The sequence below is a fragment of the Kryptolebias marmoratus genome, linkage group LG4, assembly GCF_001649575.2.
Source record: "Kryptolebias marmoratus isolate JLee-2015 linkage group LG4, ASM164957v2, whole genome shotgun sequence".
In the NCBI taxonomy this organism is placed as follows: domain Eukaryota; kingdom Metazoa; phylum Chordata; class Actinopteri; order Cyprinodontiformes; family Rivulidae; genus Kryptolebias; species Kryptolebias marmoratus.
The window spans coordinates 14,665,980-14,691,258 of record NC_051433.1 but is presented as its reverse complement, the minus strand read 5'-3'; the positions used below and the strand labels follow the sequence as shown (position 1 = coordinate 14,691,258).

Genomic DNA, 25,279 nt, shown 5'->3' with positions numbered 1-25,279 from the left:
GGACTGGACACCACTGACCCACACCCTCTCTTTGCTTTCAAAACGAGCCTCGAAACGTATTAGTTTCTGTTGTGTAGCATGCATCTAATTTAGAAATTACATTAGTGTTTATGTTTTTTGAAGTTGGTCTTATTTGCACATTTATTTGTACATTTTTACCTGTTTAAGTTTTGTCAAGTACTTCTGTTGGACCTTTTTTGAAAACTGCCATATAATTTAATAAGAGCAGTGTCTCTTAAGGAGACACTTTGAAGCTTTACATAACTGTATCAGGCTTTAAAAGCAGCACTTTATAATAAAACAGCACAGAGCTCACACTGTTAATGAATTGCAGCGCTGCACAAAATCCTGTTTGCTCTCTGAAGCTAAAGATAAAATAGCGCTGATAGAAAAGCACACGCTTTGTTTTTGTGTCTAGTTTTAGGAAAAACTTGCAAATAAGATGAATTTAATTTAACTAATCTGCTGTTTTCATCTCTTTAGCAAACTGACGTTCAACACGTCCTCTTTTAAAAAAAAAAACTTTTTTCATTTCCGGTGTGTTTGCGGAAATCGCGGAAGGAGCCACTTCCGTCTTTAGCCGTCTCTATTGAAGCAGAAAAAATGGTAAGAGATATTTGACTTCTAACACATTAAACATTGTATTTTAACAGGTACCTGTGTAATAATCTGTCGGTAGAGGACAGGGGGCATTCATACAGTAATGCTGCAGTATAAAGACCAGCTTTCTTTTATTTTTTCCTCCTAGTTTTCTTTCATGATGCTAACAGGCTAACATTAGCTACTCGGTTTCCTGCCTTTAAAAAAGAGATTTTATCTCTTTGTTTGTTACAGTTCCTAAAGATGTTGATAATTCAAATGTTGTTTCTTATTTGTAGGCTCGGTAACTGGTCGTAATTCTGGTAAAACTGTAGTTAATCGTAAAAACTCAGTACGGAAATGAAGGTTGATCTTGAAGTGTGCTGGTGGCTCCAGATGATCTGATAAGGAGGATGGATCAGACGTGATTGTGCAACTTTTTTCATTTTGTAGTTCTTATTTTTACAGCAGATATATGTTGCAGCTATCCCAATATAATTTAAAACGGAAAATAATCACAATCTATTTATGGTAAACTGGGCTATATTTTTAAAATAAAATAGAAATTGAAAATATGTGAGGTAAGAGGCTTCTCAAGTTATTTATCAGAAACAAACAACAACAAATAAACAAAACTGATTGCAGTGTGAACTGAGTTATATATATTTTTACCAATATTAAACATGTTAGTAGTTCCTGACTAATTCCTGTCTTCTCTCGCACACAATTATTGTAAAAAAAAAAAAAAAAAAAAAAAAAAGAACGAGAAAAAAAACATTGTATGACATTCTGTATTAACTCATGTCAGTATTGTAATGACCCAAAGTCCAAACCTCATTTATTAGACCGAGATTCTGAAAAAGGACCTAAGAAGAGATATATGTGCAAAAACAAATCCCCTCAACCCTCAATAAATGTCGTAAAGAAGATCCTTCAACACAAATGTGAGAGTCTGAAATGGACAATTATTTATTTTGGTTAACTGGGCTTTGACAAACTATTAAATCATGGGTGTGTTTAGTTTTCTTCACACACTGCTTCAGGACTTTGTCCTAATCTTGTTGAACAAGTATGGGCATGGTGTTCCAGTCATATGTTGTTGTTCATTTAAGGTTATATTTAGTGTGTTTTAAGAGGCCTGTTTGACATATTCAGGGTATCTTTGGGTGATCTGGCTTGACTGGAAAACTGGTTATCAGTCCACTAAGTTAAATCAGTTGTTTGGGTTCTGAGTTTGTTTACATTTAGGAGAAACTGGCCGAAGTAACTTTAGGGGACTAATCATAATTATCAAAAATTATGTTTCACGGTCATTATTTTCAGGGTTGTGTTGAGTGTATTTTGTTCAGTTCTTGTGGTCCAGGTGTGGCCTTTGACTGAGCTCAGTCTTAATCTTTCCCATCACCCTCGGACATTTTAGATGCTTTTTGTATTCAACAAGGAACACAAATAAAATGATTTAATCCTTTAATTAAGTAAGCTGGCAGATGTAAAAAAAAAAAAAAAGATAATTTTCTATTCAGGCTTTAAAATGTTATCTGCTGTTTTAGTTGACGTAATGAATATCATTCAGACACATTATGATCCAGTTTGATGCACTCCACACTCGTGCTTTTATTTAAGGCAAAATAAATTATAGTTCTTTCAAATAATTACTTTTAGAGTAAACTACATAAGTACTTGGTATCAGAAGGTTACTTCTCAATAAAAAACAAGCAAATAAATCGGTTTAACTTTAAGAAAAATTGAGTGACGAGACTTACTGTCGACACAGCAGTTATTTTATTTTTTTTCCTTACAGAATTGGTCACTAGGTGGCGCTAAGATTCTGTGGAGGAGGTTAGACTTTGAGACCCAAAGTAAGAAGTGAACCACATTAATGATACTGAAAAATCCCAACCTGGACCTGAAGTTAACTCACAAAGCATCACAATGTTATTTGTTTTTTGGCATAGTACATAAAAATGATGCATTTTCTTTCTAACAGTGTAAATGTGATTTCTGACAGCACTGGCAACCTACATGTGTGATAAGTCGAATTTAACATTTAAAACCTTCAGTCCTACACTGAGAAGATTTGGTGGTTATTTTCACCTGTAAGGAGATATTTTGCTGACATGGTTTGGATCTACTTTTACACTTGAGAGGTTCACCACGAATCAAAGTGATTCTGATTGATCACCTTCTTCCTGTGATGAAATAATTTGGTTTTGTCAGAGCTTGTTGCTGTCATTAGCAGAACATCAAATTAGGTAATATATAAATAAATGCCCTTTCATCACTTCAGAATAACAGAATAAATATCCAGGAGTGTGTAAAATGAACGCTGAGGAGTGTTGAAGCTCTACCTGGGCGTCATAGTATAACGCCTGATCAAAACACTTTGTGTTGTCGATAGATATTTTTTATTATTTGTGAGATTTAAGTTTCTGTCATTGACAGTAGTTGCTTTGTTATTAGTTTGACTTCATTTTGGAGATGGTAGGTGTTTGTTTCTCCAGTAAAGAATTTGTTTCAGAAAAATGTTGCAGAACGGTGACAGTTTTTAGTTGTAGCAGCAGAAGAGAAAAGTAAAACAACCAGTTTCTGCTCTGAGTCAACATCCAAGGCAGCCAGTGACTGAACTGTTGTCGAGTTAAAAACAAAACACAAAAAACTCGGTCCGATTTGTGGAACTTGTTGATCTGCAGGACTTTTTATAAACCAGTCAGGCTCAGTTGCTCAGTTTATTCTTCATCATAAATTACTTTCACGTGGTTTTTGTCTTGTTTTCCATGTCAAGACGGCGACTTTGCGTCCATACCTCAATGCGGTGCGCGCCACGCTGCAGGCCGCTCTCTGCCTAGAGAATTTCTCCTCCCAAGTGGTGGAAAGACACAACAAACCAGAGGTGGAAGTCAGGTGAGCCTTCGGGGTTCAGCTTGTAATGCTCAGTGGTTGGAGAGCAGAGTAACAACTGCGTGTGTCGTCTCTCGTCCAGGAGCAGTAAAGAGTTGCTCCTCCAGCCTGTGATCATCAGTCGTAACGAGAAGGAGAAGGTCCTGATCGAGGGCTCCATCAACTCTGTCCGGGTCAGCATCGCTGTCAAGCAGGTCAGTCGAGTTTCCGGCCTCACAGCTTGTCGAGAAGCATTCGCAGCGGCCCGCAATCACAAACTTTCTGTCTGTTATTCATTTTTCGCTGTAGGCAGACGAGATTGAGAAGATTCTGTGTCATAAGTTCATGCGTTTTATGATGATGAGAGCAGAAAACTTCTTTATCCTGAGGAGGAAACCTGTGGAGGTGAGTAACTGCTGACACGGCTCAGACTCGGTATTGTTTAGTCTGGACTAAAAGGTAATATTTGCTGATGAACAAAGCTTAAAGAAAACAACAGTTTAGCTTGCTTGCCCTGTAACCCATAAAACCTGAAGGTGCTCTGTAGAAAACACTGTAAAACTTAAAACTTTGTGTGAAAAAATCCTCCTAAACCCTTAAAATTGCCATCCTCATTTAGTCACTGTATAATTTTTTTTTCCTTTTGTTATCAATTATTGCTTTTACATTCATGAGTACTTTAAAAGAGGAAATTCAGCAAAACAAATCATTGGTTCTGTCTCAAAATAGGTAGCTTTGTAATGCATCAGAGCTGAAAAAGGTTTTTGTTGAAAATGGCTTTTATTATGTCTTCGTCTCTTTACTCCACAGGGCTATGACATCAGTTTCCTCATCACCAACTTCCACACCGAGCAGATGTACAAGCATAAACTAGTGGATTTTGTCATTCATTTTATGGAAGAAATCGACAAGGAGATCAGCGAAATGAAGCTCTCCGTCAACGCCAGGGCTCGGATCGTCGCCGAGGAGTTCCTCAAAAACGTGAGTTAGTTTTGTTTTTAAAATCCATTTATGATGCACAGAAGTTTGCACTAAGCTGTACTGCCTATCTTCGCCTTTTTGCATTTACGACACTGTGTTTTGATTGATTTTTGCAGTTCTGAGAGAGAGAAAGAGAAAGGAAAAACCCAGGAATACATTCCATTTTGCAATTTTGGCCACCACTGTGCAGCACTCACACCGCTGATCAGATCCTGGCTTGTGTGATCAGACAAGAGAAGAAACGTAGGACGTACAGACTGTACTGGCCAACGGGGTTCGAGCCTTTAACCTGAAAAAGAGCCTGTGCTCAAATTATTGATGTTTTGTACATAATGAATATTCACAGCAGACATTTAAAACCTGCCTTTGGAACATTACAGGTCAGGGCAGACCTTAAAAAAAGTATTTGCTATCAATATTACTGAACACAGGATTTTTTAAAAGATAATTTAAATGTTTTTAAAGTTTTTTAAATATATATATATATATATATATATATATATATATATATATATATATATATATATATATATATATATATATATTATATGCACAGGAATTTCAGTTTGCTGTGTTTTCCACAAACCTTAAACTATAAAAGTAATCAATTACTTTTTTTTTTTCGCAACACAATGAAACTAAATGAGTTTACTTCCCGCCAAGGAATAAAAACAAAAAACATTGTTCATTTTGAATTTTAGTGACTCTTGCTTGCTTTTTTTTAAATCAGTAAAATGTCACCAGTGATTACCACGTGTCGCTTTACTACAAATATTAAACATTTAGAAATTCACAGCTGATTATTTTCAGTACATTGATGCACAATGTATATTAATACATGAAACACAGGTAGTTTGAAACCTCAGAAACACGTACACCCAGCCAGGACAGTACCTTACTTCATACGCCCAACAGAAAACAGGTATTTGTTGTTGCAGACAGTTTGACCAGTAAAAACCTGGAACTACAGACTGGTCATATTTTTTTGACCTGTTTAAAACCACACCAGTAATCATATTTGGTGTCACTACCATTATCACATTTTGGATTAAAGCACTTAACATACAGTTTAAAAAAAAATTGTATCTTCACCACTGAAATGTAAAAAAAAAAAAGATTTTTGTTGGTGCTTGGGGCACTCTTTCATTTTTTATATATATAAATTTCAAACAGAAAAGAAAATACTGTTTAAAAAGAAACAGTACATTTGTTTTTAAATATATTATTGGATGTTTATACATCAGAACCATCTTCCAGATCAGTGGAAGTATATAACAGTACATACAGTGTTTAGCATGGAGTGGATTTTTACCTTTAATTTTATATATTTGATGCTGGACATTGAGATTATTGTAGCACCGGTAAGGATGGATCTGCAGACTGAAAGGATGTGGCATTTTGCCTTCAGTTTTCCTCACACACAAACAAAAAAAATAAAAATAAAATTGACAGCCCAGGTCCAACGAGATGTTTCCGTGTCAGTGAGGAAGGCGAAACAGCAGCTCAGCTACACGGTGCTTTTCACACGCCGTCACGTCCAGAAGTCCCTGAAGCGAGAGGCGGCCGAAGCGCTCGGGAATCAGAGGTGAGCTGGAACCGTCTGCAGAGCGTCTTCGGTGCTGCGCTGCACGTTCACGTTCTGAGAACAAGGGAAAAAAACAAGTTAGGATCCTGTGCTGCTTATAACACGTTCATAAACATTACTTATGGTCATTAAAGGATCATTAAGTAAGTTTATATTCAGCATCTGCATTAACGTTATTTAAATGATTGATGTTAAAGTGACGAAGGAAACATTTTTACTGCAGATAACTACAGCTTTACCCAATATTTAATACTTAGTTTGGCAACAAACCAATAAATATAACATATAGACTGCTCTACATTTGGAAATATCAGTTTCTGAGTTTTAGTTTGGACAAAATAAACGTTTTGATCAGAAACAGTCATTTGTAAAAAGTCGTTTTTATTTTTGTTCACAAAGCAACCAACCATCCTTGACAAACTCAACATGAGAACAAGTTACATTTGATTGAAGAATAAATTAACAGCACACTTACACTTTTTTTTTTTTACTGATATTTAAATGTTGCATTTCAACCCTCAGCATATATAAAAGTGAACAAGTTTCACTCTAGAGCACAGCTTACAACAAGTAAACGACTGAAATTGTGCGTCATTACAAGAACAACCAAACTGTGCGTTAAAGTTTTCCAGTTGAGCGGCTACCTAAAAGCTTCAAAAGACTTTCGGTGAGAAAAATATGAAAAAAAAAAAAACATTTCAGCATAAATTAAAAGTATTGTTCATACGTTTCCTCATGCGTTCACAGCTATATTCAATCAGTCCTATTTGTGTCAGCGGAGTGGATTTTACTTTGACATTTTCTGAAACTTTGTGTCAAAAACAGCATCATAAACACTCATTTAACCTCATTTATGGTTTAAATGCATCAACCATTTCCCCAAATGACTCTCCATATTGTCACACAATATGATCTTTAAACGCACACAAAGCTGGGTGATTTATCTTGAAGTTGGACTACGTAGATTAAGAACACAAAACAAAATCTAAATGACCAATACAGAAGCGCTGCTGAGTTATTAAGTTGTATAAGCAGAAGTTTTGGTTCTTTTTTTATTAAATGTCTCTTCATGCTCTACCAGCATTGGCACTGACGATAAAGCTGGCTTTTAAAGGAGATGCCGACAGAACATGTCACGGGACACGATGTGCATCACAAAAAGACTGGAAACAAAGTCACAGTTTCTTTGAATAAGAAAAGAGAGGAGTCAGAGGGGGGGAGGCCCTGATCTGGAAGCGGTTCACAGAAGACGTTGGCTCGACAACGCAGCGAAGTCAAACCCCTGCAGTGAGACACCTCTGAATGCTGCCTGCCATACGTACCTCCGGTCTGTCCCTGTGTGTGTTGACAGCATCCACGCCCAGATACACACTCTCCACCTGACATCCTGCCAGAGAGCAAACGAAACGAGGATCACTAATAGCTGGGGCCAGAAAAGATGACTTGTGACGTTAGTAAACACCGTGCAAAAGTTTGAAACCACCCCTCATTTTGTTACATTTGGTTTCCAAAGACCCAAACCTTATCATTTAAATTTTTTCTACATTGTCTACTTTTCCACCCATTTTCTGCCCACTCCTTGTATCTGACCATGGCAGCATATTGTAAAGTATGTGCAAGACGTGGAGAAGGTGGACAACTGGAGGACAAAATAAAGAGTCAGGCTTGAAAATCCATCTCCTGCAAAATCATGTCTTTAGGAAAAGAGATGATTTTCAATAATGCAAGATGCATCATCCTTGGGCTGATCTTTTACTGTATGTGACAGGTTTTCATTTATGTGTTCTTTAGGAATCACCTCATTGGTGCTTAAATCCATAGATTCAGCTAAAGAAATGGGCTCAAATTGTTTTTTTAAGACAGACTGCTGCCAAAAAAGACCCTAAACATCCAATTTAAAATAAGTTCTTTGCTAATTTGTCTGTAATATATTGACTAACACTGGTTTATCCTGTGGATTTAGGAGCCTTTCAGCCCCAAATGGTTCATGGGTCAACGCTCCTGTAAAAATGGCCGAGTACTCCACAGAAAATCATTTCAAAAGCAGCCGAAGCCCAAAGGAAAACTATAAGACCTTCAGAAGGCCTGTCTAAAGGTCGCAAGCTCACATGAAATTGCTCCTTAAACTGTTTCTGACAAGTTTCCCTCTTTGTTTTTGATAATTCTGTTTTTTTTTTCTCACTTTAACGTAACGCTGAAAATGTATAAAGCTGAGAAAATGCTCACCATAAGCAACAGGTGTCAACTTCAACACAGTGTGCAAAGGACACTTAAGGTAAGGCAGCTCATCTGCAGAGACAAGAGATACCGTCAGTCTGGGCTTCTTCAGCAGGTTATTTGAGGGAAAAGATGCTGCGACACGAATTAAAAGCTTCTTACGTGACGTTTTGTCCAAGAAGTATGCGAGGAGACAGCGCATGACGGCCTGGTGACAAATGACCAGGACGTTCTCCTGCCTCTCCAGCTCCATGATCACAGGCTCCAGCCGCTGCACCAGGTCTTCATACGACTGATGGGGGAAAAAAACGCAGATCAGTGAAACGCGTAGAACGTCCCGCGACACGACAGAACCCGTTAGAAGGAAGCATTTCGTCACCTCTCCTTTCGGATAGCGGTAGCGGTACTTGTCCTGGTCTCTCAGAGCAAACTCCAGAGGGAAATGTTCCTGGATCTCCTCGTACATCATTTCTTCACACACGCCCTTGGTAAGAGGAAGAGGTGATGTGTTTAGATTTGATACTAAAGGCCTTCAACGATCACGTTAAATGAAACAGAAGCAGAGGTTGACGTACGGCGTCGATTTCATTCAGGGATTTCCACTGTTCGTACGGCACGCCGAGGCACTCCGCTGTCTGGATCGTTCTCTTCATCTGACTGGTCCAAACCTTCAAATCTTTGATCTTCTGTTCCTCGATGAAATTCCTCAGATGTCGGGCATACTAGATTGGTAAGAGGCCGTTTTAGAAATAGTATTGAAATAACCAGACGGCGTATAAAAAGGTGAGCGGAAACGCACCTCTTTCCCTCGGGCGGACAAGCCGGAGTCTCCTCCGATGCGTCCCTTGATGTTGAGGTCGCTCTCGCCGTGGCGGCAGAGGTAGATGGATCGTGGCGTGATGTGGATGTTCATCAGGTAGTAGACGATTCGGCTTTGGATGTGGTCAACGACGCGGTTCACCAGGTAACGACGGCCCACATCCATGATCTTTATATATGACACGTCGCTGGGGGGGGAAATAATAATAATAACAATCAAACACCTGCAACAGCGAGCTCAGTTCATAACTGGGACTTTTTTTTTAAGTTTCCTGACCTGTCCAGATCCTCATCCAGAGGCTTGTAGGACGACTCGTAGCACTTTATTCTCTTCATGAAGTCTTCGATAGCCTCGTCCGAACTGCAGTGAATGTAGTCCGGGTTTCCCAACTTCACTTGCTACAAAGAAAACAGGATGTGAGCAGAGGAAAAGACACGGCTTTAATCTTTTTAATGCTGAGCACAGAGGAATCTGACCCAGAGCCGAGGCACAGCGTCTCATGTGAGGCAGGGAGTGTTTATTACACTTGCTGTTTTATACAAGATTGTTTCTTTTCTTGAGTTGTGACGCTTACCACAATATTTTGCGCAATGACCTCTGGATCCTCACACACAGACTCCACAAAAAACACCTGAATTTGACAAAAAAAGAAGAAAAAAAACACCATGAACAAACTTGGGAGTTAAATTATTTTTAGAAATAGATGAAATCATGCGTGATTCGTACTTTGAAGCCATTCTGCTCAGCAAACTTCATGATAGTTCCTCTCCTTTCTCTTGTCGTGTTTGTGGCATCAAATACCTGCGAAGAAGCGAGGAGACGGTCATGACTGCAACCCGTAAAACACGTCGGCATGAACGTTTCGGGGGACGCTTTAAAAAGGACTTACTGCGACCTGTCCTCCTTCAACGCTCAGGTACTGACGGACATCATTGAGCGCAGACATGGCACACTGACTGCAAAGAAAAAAAGAAAGGGAGGTTTCCTGCTTTAAATTTGTGCTGGAAGGCTCAAAAATTTAACACATTCTAGGAAAACGGTGTATAAACCTATATTTATTGGTGCCGGGTTGCTAAACAGCAGAAAACTTCACAGGGTTCTGCGGTTTTACAGACGAGGGCCTCCGTTTGTTCTCGGAAGTGTTTATTGTTCATGAAGGCTGGACATCCCAGAGGCTCTGCGCAAACTCACCGTCTGATCTTTACTCCTTCCTCGTTGTCTGGGCGGAAAAACTCAAAGGACTTGTAGATCTTCAGACACTCCCTCCGGTAGTCGCCGACATTAAACTCTGTAAAGGTGACAGACAGACAGACAGCAGGATTTCAGCATTTAGCTGCTTTCCACACAAACAAACAGATCTGGAGGTATGCTGCTCACACCTTTCGTCGGAACGCCTATCCAGTTCAAGTAGCGAGTCAGCTTCTTTGAAATGTAGGTCTTCCCTCGGGCAGGAAGTCCCACGGTCACAATGAGGGTTGGACAGTTTGTCATACATACTGCAGAGAGAAGCAGAGCGAGAGAATAAAAACTTTAATTCACTTCCTGCACGTTTTTTCTGTTGTTCACATCAATAGGATGAGGTGTAACTCCAAAAAGGGATCAAACATTCCTGCAGAAAACGTCCTGGAAGAAAGTGGAGATTTAACTAGGACAGGAAAAACTACTGCCTCAAGGAAAAAAAGGACAATACTTCTCAGTGGCAGAGGAAAAGTAGGAAAACGTGGTCATCATTAGAGCAGAGGAGCAGGGGATGAGGCCTGATCAGGGGCCACTCCAAACCTCAAAACTAAGGCACTCACAAATTAATTAAGAACCACACAAAGCTGAGGGCCCAGTCCAAATGATGTGTCAGCAAAATTAGTTTCTTTATTTTCAAATTTTAAACTTTTTCAGACTTTACTACAAAAAAAAAAAACCCACCACAAAACACAAAGAAAGCATGCCAGATTAAGCAGCCAAATGTGATTTAGTTTCTTTGTCTGACTCTTGTTGATAAATAAAAACGTTTAGCTGAGTTTAATCCCATCTGGGCGTGCTGTTAATGGTGACCCCTTTCCGCTTTCCCGGGACAGGCTGATGATAAGAGGTCAGGCGTCTTGTGGCAGACTACGCAGGACAGAAACGAGCTGCGAGCTTGTTGCAGAGGAAAGAGGCAGCAGGGAGGAGCAGAGCCGAAGCCGAGGAGATCAAAACCCGGAGCAGCTGAGTCCTCGCCAGGCCAGGCAGGGTCAATTTCATTATCAGTGCGTGCGCAATTAGAAATAGGGGAGGAGAGGGAGCTCCTCCTCCTCCTCCTGCAAGGAGCATGATGCAATACTGCGAAGTGGTCCAGCAGATGGATGTAAAAATCCCACTATTCGTGATAACACAAAACTAAAAGCCTCACGAGCGATTCACTTTAAACTGGAAAGCGTATTTCTTTTGTTTTTTTTTTTGGAGGGGGGCTGTCTCCCCCCACCCCCACCCCATCCCTCCTGGAAGCCCGACATCTCTGCCAGGCTTCCATCCTCCTGGCGCACTTGCTTGCCGGGGGTCCCGCACGCGCGCATCTCTCACCCCGTCTGTGAGCGATGTGGCCGTTCCTGTGGGGCATCCAGATCTTCTTCAGCGGGTTCTGGGTGAGCTCCCGCGGGTGGCTCTCCAGCAGGATGTCCTCGTTGTCCAGCATCCCTGGGTGGGAGGTGTAATGCTCTCTGGCCGGCTTTCCTTTAGCGATGCGAGGCGATGGCCTTCCAGTCCTCAGTGTGTCTGAGGAGGCTGCAGCGGACTGGATGCCTGTTATCAGCTGAGGAACAGCAGGGCTGTCGGTTTTTTTCCTCTCTTACCGTAATAAGCGGAGGCAGCGCGCAACGAGAAAGAACAAAACAACACGTCTCGTCTTACACGATCCGTCCACATCTGATGGCATTTACTAATTCAATCCTGCATTAAGTAAGTAAATACATGTATTCCACGTATTTACTTGCACCTAACATGACAATAAAGCTTTAAAAAGGACTCGTGTTTCCCACAATTATAAAATAAAAAGGGGCATTGTCTAAATATGAGGTAGGTTTAACCAAAAATAGGGAGATAAAAATCTCAACTTAAAGAAAATAATCGTGATCTAACTTTATATTTATATATATATAAAGCCAATGCAGAAATCAGTGTTCTCATTTTCTATTCCAGTCACCACAATTCATTGTTTTCGTGCACATTTTGATGTTCGTGTGATAATTTTTTTTGAGTTTGTTTGTTTACTTTTAGCTTCTAGTTAAGTAAATAGTCCGTGTTTTCGACCCCTTGATGAAAATGTTCCCGCAAACATTTCCTGAGCACACGCAGACGTCTTATTTTCTTAGAAAACGGCTTTAGGCCTTCTACCGTAATGCTCCCTGCGTGTGTGCGGGAGAAAAGAAGCCCTCCCGCTTGTTCACGCGCTGCGCTCATGGGCAGCGAATGCGTCCGGGCAGTTGACCAATCAGAGGGGAGAACGCAGGCGTGGCAGCCAATCGGAGGAGAAGGAGAACCGAATGGGAGGCGTGCTGCATGCGAGAGGCTCGCACAAACACATTCTGCAGAAAAACGCGAAAGTCTCGGGCCTTTCACGACCCTGTCACGAGCCCCACGGCGTTAAAATCACACGTCGTACATTCGGCAAAAAGGTCAACAACGTCCGACGCACTTTAAACTCGCAACAGAAGCACAGAGTCAGGATGTAAACATGTTTTCCACCCGGTATCCGCCAAGAACCAAACCTGGTCCTAGATCTGCCTTTCTTTTTTTCCACTATAATAATCTTTACATCATAATACAGAACACACCATGGAGTGTTCAGGACATCAGAAAACACCTTTAAAAAAACACCCTTTTCCACCAGCAGGTAAATTGAATTCTCATTTATCAATTCAATTATAATGGAGGAAATTTGGGAATAAAATAGTTTATTCAGAAAAGGGAGCTGTAATGGTCAAATATATTCAATTTACTCTGACACACACACACAAAGCTGCATATGTATTTTAAAAAACAAAAGTGTGACAATTTGCTCAGCTGATTCTTTTATTAAAAAGCACCTTTTTTGTTAGTTATTTCAAACTAGACTGAATTCAGCAGCCTGCTGAGCGTTTGCTCCCTCTCACAGCTGAAAAACTGCTTTCAACCAGCAGTGATGTGACTGCCCCTAATCAAAATCTAAATATTCAATTAAAATCAGGAAGTTGGGATGAACAGCGTAGCAGAAGTCCAGCATCTTGCATTCAACTCCCATGCAGCTAAAAGTAGAAATGCTGACTGAGATCAGTTTAATGAAAACATCCTGTCCTGCTCGGTTTTGTTCTCGGCCTCCGTGGAAAAACAATGCAGTGCTGATGTTACGACACTGGATGGCGCTGTGCACACACACTCAAAAAGCCCAGAGTCTAGATTTCAGCTCAGAGAACACCTGCCACAGGTAAAGGAAACAGGGAAAATATAACTATTCCCGGCCAGACAGCAGCCTGGTTAGTAGTCCAGCCTGTGCTGCTGTGAGAGGGATTCAGCTCAGGAGTGTCAAAGAGCATTCGGGGTGTGTCAGCAGGACCAATAATCTGATCAGCAAGACACTTTACTGTAAGGCTTCTTACAATAATCCTATAAACACACAGACCTGTCTGCTTGGCCTCCTACACACACACACACACACACACACATCAGCGTATACATATCTACAGCTGATAGAAAGTCTTGAATAGGTTAAAGCATTTGATGTTTTTTGACAAGTTTTTGATAAAAACAAGTAATTGATCAAAATAATAATGAAAACAAACAAACCAACAACACTTCTGTAGGCCTCACCTGCTTCTAGACCTGACTTTATGGTGGATGTGACCAAAAGTTAAAACCTATAAAAAGTAAATGCACACAAAGGATAAATCTGACTTTTTTTTTTTTTTTTTTTTTTTGCTGTAAGGTGACAGCATTATCTATTACACTACGGGTGCAGAAAAAAAAAATCGATTCTATGGAGAATCGCAGTTCCTAGTCCTGGGAATTCTAAATTGTTTCAAAATGCTTGAAAATGAATTTTAAAATCATTTAAAAATAATAACTAATACCATTTGAGTGAATCCTAAATCAGAGCTCAGAAGTGTTTTTGTACAGACTTGCACAGACTGACATGTTGTTCAACATTTAACAAATATTAATGCACTTTAGTTAAGACAGCAAAGTCTGTATTTTATTTACAGTTCAAAGTCGATGCACTATGGTAGACTGAAGTCTGCTTAATTTTTGTAAAACTGTACTTTGAATAATTCTTTGATTTTTTTTTATATGAGAAAAAGCCAGGCAGCTAAGCTCACCTAATACAGATAATTTAAGTTAAAGAATTTTATGAATGAACCTATTTTTGTTTAAAAACAAACTGATGATTTGATACAGTATGGAGCCTTGTCGAATAGTTTACGCTGTCTTTTCCTCTTGTTAATCACATAATTTAAACAGACTCTATAGACCATTTGAATAGAAAAATTGGTTTCTGAATTGAAAATCGTTTCTGGATCGAATCGTGACCCTAAAAATCGGAATCGAAGCAAAGCAACACTTAAAGATTTGCATCTCTATATTACACCACATAATTAAAAAATGAAAGGTATAAAATAATCAAAAGGTATCTCTATTTTAAAGTTATGGTGATATTCTGCATGCAGCTTTCTTTTCCTTTTGTGGCCTTAAAGAAATGCTTTTCAGGCCAGGGTTTTAAGCTGTCATCCTATGATCTCATGCAGTATTGCGAGATGCGTTAGCACTTGGGATATGTGTTGCGGATGACTCTCAGCTACTGCCACACCAAATTTTAGCTCAATTTCTGTACAATTAACTGAGTCAGAGTCATTTTTGTGCTGGCTGAGGTTGACTAGCTGCGGTGACATTTTGAACTGGGTTGACTCCAAAAGTTAATCAGTTGTAGATGTGGATCAAATGATAAGTTTCTGAAAGTTTCAATAAAATCTGTCCAGGCGTTCGTGAGATATTTTGCTAACAGACACATGCGACTGCTATAGTTAATGACAAAGTCTTAAAACCAGATCTGGTGCGATCAACTAGTGCTCAGAGTACATGTTGTGGATGGCTCTCGGCTGCTACTAACACACACAATTTCAGTTCAGTCTCCGTAAAACTGGCAGAGTTAGAACTATTTTTGTGTTTGCCGAGTTTGCTTAGCTGCGGCGGCCATCTTGAATGTGGTTGACTCCAGTTGCAGATGTACATCCAGTGATTACTTTCCGAGAGTTTCAATAAAACCTGCTCTGTGGTTCTTGCGATGCTTGGCAAGTGGTACAAACAAACACACTGCTTTCGCTTTCGCCTTGGCTGGCAGGCGAAAGGTTAAGCGAGTCTCCTGCAGGTTAATGAAACGAAACGTTTACAGTTTGAAGCGATGCAGACGTTAGACAAGCTGTCTGCTCAACCGGTTGACTCGTCTTTTGATGCAGGGCTACAGCCAAACGTCTCTAAATGTCTTATTTCTCAAATGTGCTTCACATGTTTTAAGTAATAAATATTCCTTTATTAGTCAAAGGCCTATTACTGACCCATAACAATCGTACTTTTCATCATATAGGGAAGAAAATGGAACAGATGGTTCTCTAATGTGAGCCCAAGTTCCCTTAAATAATTGAACATTTAGAAACCACAGCTATAAATGAGTGTCATTTTAAACTGACAACATTAATGAACTTCTTATCATATCATACATTATATTGTGAAATTTCTCTTTTTTTAAGATGACAAAATATGTTAGTATTTTCAATATTGTTCCTCAAAATGAACCTAATATTCCATATTTATCTTAACCAACTCACAATATGAGGAAGATGCTGTTTTGGCAACATATTTTATAGTTGCATCCATCTTGATTTTGAGCAAAATTTCTAAAATTAATTACTAGAATCGTTAGTTTGGTGCATGGATCAGGTCTCACCTTTAACAAAAATGTCCACAGTTCCTAATTTTCTCCCTGGTTCTTTTAATTTTTGTAATCTTTCTAACAAAAGAACAACGTTAACTTGATTTTGGTTTGGACTGGCACACACCCAGTTGTTTTTCCCCTCACAAAAAATCAGGAACGAACAAACTGGATTTGTGTTTTTGTTCTGAGCCATAACAGAGTGAGTAACTGAGCAGCTCAGCTGCATGCTGTTTTATCTCACAAGGACAGGAAGATAAAGATGAACGCAAACACATCCACAAATGCCTTCTATAAAATTAAAAGCACATATATAAGTTGAATTCTTGCAAAAATAATATGAAGGGGATTAAAATAAAGATTTCTATATCCAATAATTCCAATCCTGAAGACAATAAATGTGTATTATTTCTAAGAGAATCAGCAATTCTTCACAATAGTTAATTGTTGTCTTTATGGTTTGCATTCCTTAGGAGAGAACAGAAATGTAGTCTGAGCCAGAATGATTAGCATTAATGTCTCTATATCACACTAAAATCATACATTTTCAAGGCTGAACATATTAGAAATTAACTATGATGTTTGCAGATGACATTGTGGTCTGTGGTGAGAACAGGGAACAGGTGGAAGAGAACCTGGAGAGGTGGAGGCATGCACTTGAAAGACAAGGGATGAAAGTCAGCCGTAGGAAGACAGAGTACCTGTGTGTGAATGAGAGGGAGGCAGGTGGAACAGTGAAGCTACAAGGTCAGAGGTCACAAAGGTGCAGGACTTCAAGGACTTTGGGTCAACTGGAGGACAGGGAGTGTGGTAAAGAGGTGAAGAAGAGAGTCCAGGCAGGATGGAGTGGATGGAGAAAAGTTTGTGACAAAAGGGTGGCAGCAAAGGTCAAAGGAAAGGTTCACAGGACAGTGGTGAGAGCAGCTGTGTTGTTTGGTTTGGAGACAAAAAGACAGGAGACAGAACAGGAAGTGGCAGAGCTGAAGATGTTGAGGTTCTTCTTGGGAGGGACGAAGATGGACAGGATTAGGAATGAGGACATCAGAGGTACAGCACAGGTTGAAGGACTGGGAGATAAAGTTAGAGAGACTGAGATGGTTTGGACATGTGCAGAGGAGGGACAGTGGGTATATTGGTAAAAGGATATTAGAGATGCAGCTGCCAGGAAAAAGACAAAGAGGAGATATATGGATGCAGTCAGAGAGGACATGGAGGTAGTTGGAGTGAGGACAGAGGACACAGAAGACAGAGTTAGATGGAGGAGAGTGAATTGTTGTGGCGACCTGAAAAAGGAACAGCTGAAAGAAAAATAATAAGAAGATGAAAATGGTCCCACATGCATGACAGCGGCCCCCTCAGTGCACTGCTGCAGTCCCACAGTCACTGCAGTAGCACCACACAGCCTGAAGCCTTTAATGCGCTTCTGAGCAAGCGGATGAACTTTCCCCCAGATAAAGCAGACGCGGGGAGGGAGGGCTGGCTCACAGGGTGGAGAGGAGAGGCGAGAATGCGAGCAGTTCTGCCAGCAAGGACTAGAGGGAGTGATGGTTTAGAGCACACATCTGACACAGAAATAAATGGGGGGTACAAAAAATACAGATTATGGAGCAGAAAAGCAAGAAGATGAAGCATCAGAGGCAGCATTCGAGGCTTGGTGGTTATCATCCTGCGGGAGGAACAGCTATGGTTGACTGATTGTACAATGATACAGAGGATGTGCTGCACCTTTTCAATCATATTCACTGCAGCTCCAAAATATCCTAACATGTGAGCTATTGTTACCATTCTGAGGGGCTACAACACAAAGCAGCTGGTTACATGTTTTCATCGTCTTGGGCTGTGCAGGCAGACTTGCAGCGCACAGCTTCAAAACACAGCCTGAGCCCCATTCATCCCACACGATGCATCTGCCACAGCGGCTCGAGCTGCAGACGTTTAAAACCACAGCCAGTGACCACACTCCAATCTGTCCGTCTGAGCTGTGCCGAGCCCGTGAACCTGACAGCACAGCAATGTAAACAGGCTCATGACTCATGGAATTGCATAACAAAAACGTTCTTGTAATGACAGAAAGCCACTGGATTATTCAGGCCATCTTAGTAGCCCTTGATAAGAAGCCTCAGTTAGGTGTGCAGATATAAAACCAGTGGGGCTGGTCTTAAAAAATGCAAAAGGTAAACACAGAGAGAGTCTGATCCACTGGGGAAGCTGCTGAACCTGGATTTTAAACCTCAAATTACCACTTAAATCTGCTCTCCATCTGCCCCATCCACTGCTGGTGCTAACAGTCTTCAGCTCTGCCTTTAAACACAAAACAATTCAACAAAACTCCAATGGGAACAAACAAGCTTTAGATGATAAACTTTTGAACCGATCAATACGCCACACAGTTTGGTTGCAAGTTTGAGAAAGTGTAACCAGTTTAAAAAATAAAAAATAAAGAAAAATGTCATTGTTGACATTTGGAGCCAGCTTCAGTCTGTTGTATGATGTGTTTAAGAAGCTCCGACATATTAAGATGAACTGTTTTGTATTTCTGTGTGGAACCAGTTTTCAGTTCCTTGTTTGTTTTTTTTTTCATTAAGTGTCAGCTGCTCACAGGCTCCTGTAGCTGCAGCCAGGCTGAGCAGCTGATAACACCCCGGAGTCGTTTTCTTATCAACGAGCTGCGTTTTTTCACAATAAAACGCACGAAGCAACCGCGTTCAAGTCGCTCCACGGCCGCCCGTCCCTCCTTTTCCCGCTGTCAGTGAAGGCAGCCTACGTGACACTGGCTTGTTTACTTCGCCCGCAGCCTCGCGAACCCAGCTACACAACAACAACAACAACAACGCGGACTCGGAGGAGCAGGAAAAGTGAGCGCGGCGCTCGGGTCCGCTTCCCTACCCGGTCTGTGCTGCGCGTTTCTCGGGCGGCAGGAGCCCCTCATGGTCCCGGCTGGAAGCCTCTTCCTCCTCCGTCTTGTTGTCAGCGTGGAGACGAGTGCGAGGAGGAAGAGGAGGTGGTGGTGGTGGCGGCGGTGGAGGAGGAGGAGGAGGAGGATGCACCCAGCAGCAGGAGCAGCAATGAATGAAGTGGGTGTGCGCGCTGGCAGCGAGGCGCGCTCGCTGTGGCGTTCACACACGGGCGCGTGCACGTTCACCTCCATGTCTACATTATTATTTTTTTTAACTTTACAAAAACCATCCAACCAAACCAACAAACACATTTAAAAAAACTGGTTTTACATTTGTGAAGGCGCAACCAGTAATTTGTCCCAGAGCAGCACCCATACCTGAGTAATGGAGGCATAAATATACTCATGTTCCGCCCCCCAAAAACAAAAACATTCAGAAAATCTACGTATCTGGGATTGTTTTCAGTCTGTAACTGTGGCCCTGGGGGATATTTGTTCGTGTAAATTTTGTTTACACGAAATCTTACAGAATTTGAGGTAAGATTTGGTGGGTTAGTACATTTGAGATCTGTTTATTTTAACCGTTGCCATAAACTATTTGGAGTCAGCTGTCTCTGAGCAAATTATCTCATGAACCACTGGATTATTTTTAATTAAACTCATAGGAAGTAAGCACTGGATGTACACCTAGTCAGTCAATTTTTCAGATATTGGGTTAACTTTGGTGTGTGGGAGTCATCCTCAACACATTCCCTGAGCACCATCACATCTCACAATATTATGTGCATAAAGTCATATACAAGATCTGACCAAAACAACTATAACTTTGTCCCTTCTTAGCATAAAATGATTTTAGTTTAAGTCTTTGAAAGGCAGCAGACAATATGCAATCTTTCTGGGCCAAAGCTCACCATTGAGCCAGGGGTCAGAGGTTATTACTGGAGTTTAGGGCTTACCCCTAATGCTCCAGTAGATTAAATCATCAACATTGGAGCTGCTGATAATGCCAAGGCGAGTAAGAAACCCATGACAGGCAGCTTCTTTTCATACCCACTACAGAATAGGTAGAGACCTAAACTGCCTTTTTGGTTGCTGTTCATAGCCTAATTTAATTTTGGTTGGTTTGTGTTTTGTTTTTGGCACAACTTTGACAATTCTTTTACTTTTGGGGTCTGAAGGCCATGTTGATCGTTGGTCTGTTTAACAATCTGTCCACTCCTTGACCTTTGACCTTGACGTTCCCAAAGCATCTTCCCAACATGACCTTGTGTTCCACTGCTTTGTTTTCCCAGCAGCTTGAGAAAATGCCACAAAAATCAAAACGCATCACCAGTGTTTGGGATTGAGTTAAGATTAGTCTTAAAAACAAACTACAAGGTTAAGATTAAAAGAACAGGAAATATACATTGTGATGAAAGCATCAAATTTTTTTTTTTGTTTGTTTTACTGACAGCTGTCAAAACTTCCTTTCTTGGCTAAACAGAAAAAATATACTGGGCAAACATTTTAGAACAAAAACAGGGCAAAATATTTTGAGTGAGTTCATCAAAAAGCATTTAGTTTTGTCACAGTTTCATGTTTTTCTGTAAAAAAATAGGCAGGTAGATGTTTGAGCTTTATATTTAATAGTGTTTTGTTACTTCAGATATTGATGATCCTGCTTTTAAGTTTAATTATATTGCTTAAATTGCTCATTTATAAAAAATATTGCAATTATCTGAGTAAATGACACAGTTTTTTAGTTCAGTGTTGTGCACACAAACAGAAACCTAAAATCAGTTCAATGTTTCTTTACATTGTTTTACTTTATTGTTATGCTAACTGGAAACATGCAGGTGATAGGATACAGATGTTATCTATGAAAAGGTCAAATGAAATTTAGTAGTTTTTATCAGTATGTAGGTCATTTATGACCTTGTGTGAGAAGAACCAGAAACATATAGGAGAATCCATAATAACATGGCAAGTCTTTCTAATCTGAGTATCTTGTGAATATTTTCCACCACCTTCCAGGTTTTTATAAAAGGTGTTTGTTAGTTAGTTTTTGCCCCGGTTTCATCCGGACATTCACTTGTGTTTTGCAGGAGCATCTTCCTTTGTTTGAAGGCTCCTCTCAGCGCGACTACGATGGGATCACATCCTTCTGCTGCCGCTGCCGAAGAGCCCACCTAACAGCACAAACAAAAAGTTAGTTTAGTCCGCGTTCTCTATGAAGCAGGAATATTCTCAGAGCGCCGGTCCTCTTACAGCTTTCAGGCTTGCACTCCTTGTTAGTCTTCCTGTTGTTGGGGACGGCGGAGCGAAAGCCACGTAAGAGTCAGACTGACTGGTGCTTTCTGCAGCGGCGTCTTGTGACGCCGGCTGAGAGTTGGTGTTCTTTTTAACTGGAGGAATCGGTGGTAAAGCCCCTTTCTGCAAAGCGGCTGAGATGGACACCCCTGCAGCTCTCGGGAACGTCTTCGAGCCTGTGCCTAGCAAAACAAGTCAGAAAAGTCTCTGAAATGAAGTGTAACCTAGCAAAAAATAAATCAGCGCATTAAAATGGTAGGGGAAAAAAAAAATCCTACTTTTCCTCCTCAACTCTGTCTGCACAGCTTTTAATCCTCCGAACTGACTGATGATGCAGTCGACGAGCTCAGCAACATCTTTGCTTTTTAAGTCCTCCTCAGTGAGGTTTGCCTGCTTTAACAGGCTGATCATAACAGGGTCCAGACCTGAAACCTTCAAGCAACAGAGAACAAACAGATGCAGCATGTTATCTCTGGGGATTTCTAGTTTCTAGTAAGATTTAAGATTAACCCAGGTTTATTTTTTGGCATTTCTCTGTTGGAGCTGATTTACCAAACTTGTGGTCAGAGCTGTCAAGGGGTCTGGCTCCTCATAGAAATTTTCATCTTTTGCGTTTCTGTGGATAAAACAAGCAAACCGTTGAATTACTCACTCGTGTTTTTCTTTAAAATCTATAAGGCAGCAGCTTTTTTTCTCTTACTGCGAAATAGCGAGATCGCTCAGTGAGCTGCTCACTACTTCTTCTTTGGTCGTGTTGATCATGACGGACATCTTTTCTGCAAATGAAAAAAAAAATGGAGACTAAAACCAATAAAACCATCTCATGTGGTGTTATGATTTGTGATTTATTTTGCCGTTCTTACGATGAACCGCCTCCACTGCCGAATGAAATTCCTCTGCCTCTGTTTCATTTGCAAAGTTGAAGCCGACATAATGGGCCTGAGAAAGCAAAGCACGTTCTTCTAAAAGCATCTACTAACGTGATGGTTCAGATTTTTTTAAATAAAGCTCTATGGAAAGGTTATGAACAGTTTGAATAGCCTGATGAGCTAATGGCTAGTCCACTTTGCTCTTGGCCCTTCTCTTAGCTCATCAGTCCTGTCAGAATTAAAGTCTATTTATCCAAACTGAGGTGATTCAAAGAGCTATTTACAACAGGTAAGATTTTAATTTTTCACAACCTTTCAGCAGAAACTATGACTTTAAACAAATTTACTTACTTCTGCAGGGAAAGTGTGGAAGTACGCACAATTCACAGTGTACTTGCATGGAATGTACAATTCCTCTTCCCACAGTAACTTGGCACTCTATGTAAAAAGCAAAGTGGTTCTCAGCAGTCGTTTATACGTGCACGACCCATGTAAACGTATTGTTTGCACAGGAAGCTGTGAGTTCGAGGGAACACCGTGCCATACGTGCAGCTGGCCTCGTATGCTTAAACGAAAGAGGACAACATGCTCTGTACTGTGTTCGGGTAATTTGAGTGGGTGGAGTAACAAATATTTCAGTTCCTCTTACCGTGACGCAGTAGAGACGCAGGAAGTAGGAGTGCACAGACTTGTTGTCGATGAGACACAGCACCCCACAGTGTAAACTATTCCAGCTCGGGCTCTCACCCTCCGTATCTTTGGCCTGGAGCAGCTGCACTACCGTTGTTTTGATTAACTAAAACAGAGCAGTAATTATATTCAATTACTATGGCTAAATTACATTAAAATATCACACTTTTTGGGTGTCTGGATTGCTGGTGCACCGTTGTTTTTCCTGTTTGTTTTGACAAATGTTGAAATATTTAAACCACAAGCATGAAAAGCCATAAACTCCTGACATGATAAATATAGTTTAAAGATTTGCCATCATGAGATAATGAAATAAATGACTTGTTATCTTGTCATTAAAGACAATTAGCCTCAGTGGTTAAAGTTATCCTTATTTTTTACACTTCATACTAACAGGCTAGCTTAATAAAATGGTCTCCTGATTATTAGTTTGGTTTGATTTATGCTGATGACACAGTCGTATTTCTCTTTAAAATTAAACACATCAGCAGTTCACCAAGGGGAGATTTACCAAATTACTTTCTCTCAATTATTGCTATCAATACAAATTTTATGTGTTCCTTCTTTTCAAACAATATACGTCATTACATTATACTATAAAATATTGACCTTTCCACTTCACTGCTTTTATCAGGCAAAGTTTACTTGGTTACTTTTCAAAATTGGATTTGCAAACACTAAATGTATTACAATCCTGTAGAATAAAGCTCTGTGTCTGAACTTTGGTCAGAGGCTGAACTCTGATTGCAAATTAAACAAAAACTACTTTTTGTTTAATCAATTTTAATGTTTTTGTCCACAACTAAAGCACTCATTTTAATCATTTTGATGTGTTAAGTGTTAGTGATATATATATATATATATTTGGTACAATTAAAACTATCAAATTATGTTAAAATGTAACCTTGGACTTTACTAACTGGTTCAGGCTTGATAAAGGAATTTTATTTCCAGTTATTGTAACAACAAAACAGAACTTTTACAACATTAAACTAGTAAGGATAACACAATAACTCTCTCTTAACGTCTCATTGTTTTTCAATTGGACATTTTACTTTAGGTGATTTAAACATGGTGTGGAAGTCAAAATTAGAAACTAGGTCACTGTTTTTAGAATAAAAGTACAAAGTTTGTCTTTCTTCAATAAACCAGCAGTGACAATAAGATGATGATGATTATTTGATAAAAATGGGAATACAGTTTGCTTTGTAAGTTCCATTTTTTGTCATTTTGTTTATTAGAAGCATGTATGAGTCTTCAGAGAACAGCTACAGTACTTTAAAAAAATCATTTCTGATATATATTGTTTATTTTATACTTTTTGTTATGTTTATACCCTTCAAAAATGGTTTGATGAAACATTATTATAATTGCAGTTTTATAACCTGGTGCCATGGTTGTGAAGGCCAAACAAACACCTGCTTCCAGGGGAGCTATAAACTGTAACAGCTCTGACAGAAAGCCCATTCATCCAGCAGGTTTCTTCTGATCGCTGCAGCTGATAACATTAAATAAACCACCTCAAACGTGAGAACACGCAACCATGTTTTTAGGGATAAAATGGCAGTGACAAGCAGGTTTTTGTTCTGGTGTAAGCATTTCTACGATAAATCCAACCTAATTGTCCAAATTACATTTTACAAACGGAAAAGGCGTGGACTGACCTTACACTGAGGCTCCAGCAGATTGATCAGGATGGCTTTCTCCCGGATTGTCAGGAGGTCACTCATGACACACCCAAAAGAACTGAACTCCATCGCTTCTTCTTCTATCCCCTTCAACTTTCTCAAAGTTATCCTTCGGTCTTTTCTAAACGCCTCCATTGAATCCTCCCTGATCCGTGCAAGAGGTCTGAATGTCAGTGGTTCCAGTGCAACGGGCACTGATGCAAATTCACGGACACTATACGAGCGGAGTAGCTTTTCGGTAAGCAAATGAGTTACGGCTGTTTCCATAGAAAAGAAACAGAAATCAAAAGTCACAGAGCAGAAATGCTGCCTAAGAAGAATTTGTTTGTGCTTTTGTTACTTCTCGGCCTAACATCTGTAAGGCCTCATCAGGGTGTTTTTTTTAAAAGAAGTATTTACCTGATTCAATAAGCAGCAGCCAGAGTACTGACCAGAACTAGAAACTTTCTCCACTATTGGATTCTCTTTATTATCGCCTTCTTAAACTCAGAGTTGGAGCTAAAATCCTTCCCTTCACTGACGCCACAGAGACCAAGCAGTCCCTTATTACCCAAAACTCTCAGAATGCAGGCCCATTTGTTGTTCCCAGGGTGGCTAAAAATAGATTTTGGAGGCAGAGCCGTCAGTAATCAGGCTCTTCTTTTGTATGACTTCCAGTTTGAGCTCTCTTTATAAAACAGTCTGTACTGTGCAAGGCCTCTTGTTCTATGTGTTATAATGAACAGTCCTGTACAAACAGAACGATGTTAAACCAAGTCAAGTTATACACTCAACATGTGCATGAATGTTAAATGTTAAATTTGTTTGTCATCATCTTCACCAATATTATTTCAGCTGAGAGTGACTGATAAATGTCA

The 25,279-nt window shown here is 40.1% G+C and overlaps 3 protein-coding genes and 1 long non-coding RNA gene across 5 annotated transcripts; 2 read left to right on the top strand and 2 right to left on the bottom strand.

Annotated features, from left to right (window-relative positions):
* The first annotated feature begins 515 nt into the window (after nucleotides 1-515).
* Nucleotides 516-4,569, top strand: arpc4 (actin related protein 2/3 complex, subunit 4). The gene is made up of 6 exons (XM_017415727.3): nucleotides 516-606; nucleotides 3,362-3,480; nucleotides 3,560-3,671; nucleotides 3,766-3,861; nucleotides 4,267-4,437; nucleotides 4,554-4,569. The coding sequence occupies exons 1-6, from the start codon at nucleotides 604-606 to the stop codon at nucleotides 4,557-4,559; spliced, it is 507 nt and encodes a 168-aa protein (XP_017271216.1). The 5' UTR covers nucleotides 516-603; the 3' UTR covers nucleotides 4,560-4,569.
* Nucleotides 4,570-5,007: 438 nt separating this feature from the next.
* pfkfb4b (6-phosphofructo-2-kinase/fructose-2,6-biphosphatase 4b) lies at nucleotides 5,008-19,153 on the bottom strand. Of its 2 annotated transcripts, none has more exons than XM_017415920.3 (14): nucleotides 18,877-19,153; nucleotides 10,439-10,555; nucleotides 10,251-10,347; nucleotides 9,949-10,015; nucleotides 9,786-9,860; nucleotides 9,634-9,690; nucleotides 9,336-9,457; nucleotides 9,039-9,246; nucleotides 8,815-8,961; nucleotides 8,619-8,723; nucleotides 8,402-8,531; nucleotides 8,249-8,311; nucleotides 7,345-7,409; nucleotides 5,008-6,076 (listed from the first exon to the last, which is right to left on the bottom strand). In XM_017415920.3, exons 1-14 carry the CDS (start codon nucleotides 19,136-19,138, stop codon nucleotides 6,017-6,019), a joined length of 1,575 nt encoding a protein of 524 aa, XP_017271409.2. In that variant the 5' UTR covers nucleotides 19,139-19,153; the 3' UTR covers nucleotides 5,008-6,016. The 2 variants fall into 2 exon arrangements, with proteins under 2 accessions (XP_017271409.2, XP_017271410.1); XM_017415921.3 differs by lacking the exon at nucleotides 18,877-19,153 and adding an exon at nucleotides 11,616-11,845 and having other exon boundaries at nucleotides 6,017-6,076.
* Nucleotides 19,154-19,184: 31 nt separating this feature from the next.
* LOC119616975 lies at nucleotides 19,185-22,009 on the top strand. The gene is made up of 2 exons (XR_005233090.1): nucleotides 19,185-19,423; nucleotides 20,971-22,009. It is a non-coding gene; the product is annotated as an uncharacterized LOC119616975 (long non-coding RNA).
* Nucleotides 20,669-22,635, bottom strand: LOC108235732 (wiskott-Aldrich syndrome protein-like). Its single transcript, XM_017415924.3, has 7 exons — nucleotides 22,396-22,635; nucleotides 22,039-22,114; nucleotides 21,876-21,951; nucleotides 21,728-21,791; nucleotides 21,454-21,607; nucleotides 21,134-21,357; nucleotides 20,669-21,054 (listed from the first exon to the last, which is right to left on the bottom strand). Exons 3-7 carry the CDS (start codon nucleotides 21,944-21,946, stop codon nucleotides 20,920-20,922), a joined length of 648 nt encoding a protein of 215 aa, XP_017271413.3. The 5' UTR covers nucleotides 21,947-21,951; nucleotides 22,039-22,114; nucleotides 22,396-22,635; the 3' UTR covers nucleotides 20,669-20,919.
* Between the last annotated feature and the right edge of the window lie 2,644 nt (nucleotides 22,636-25,279).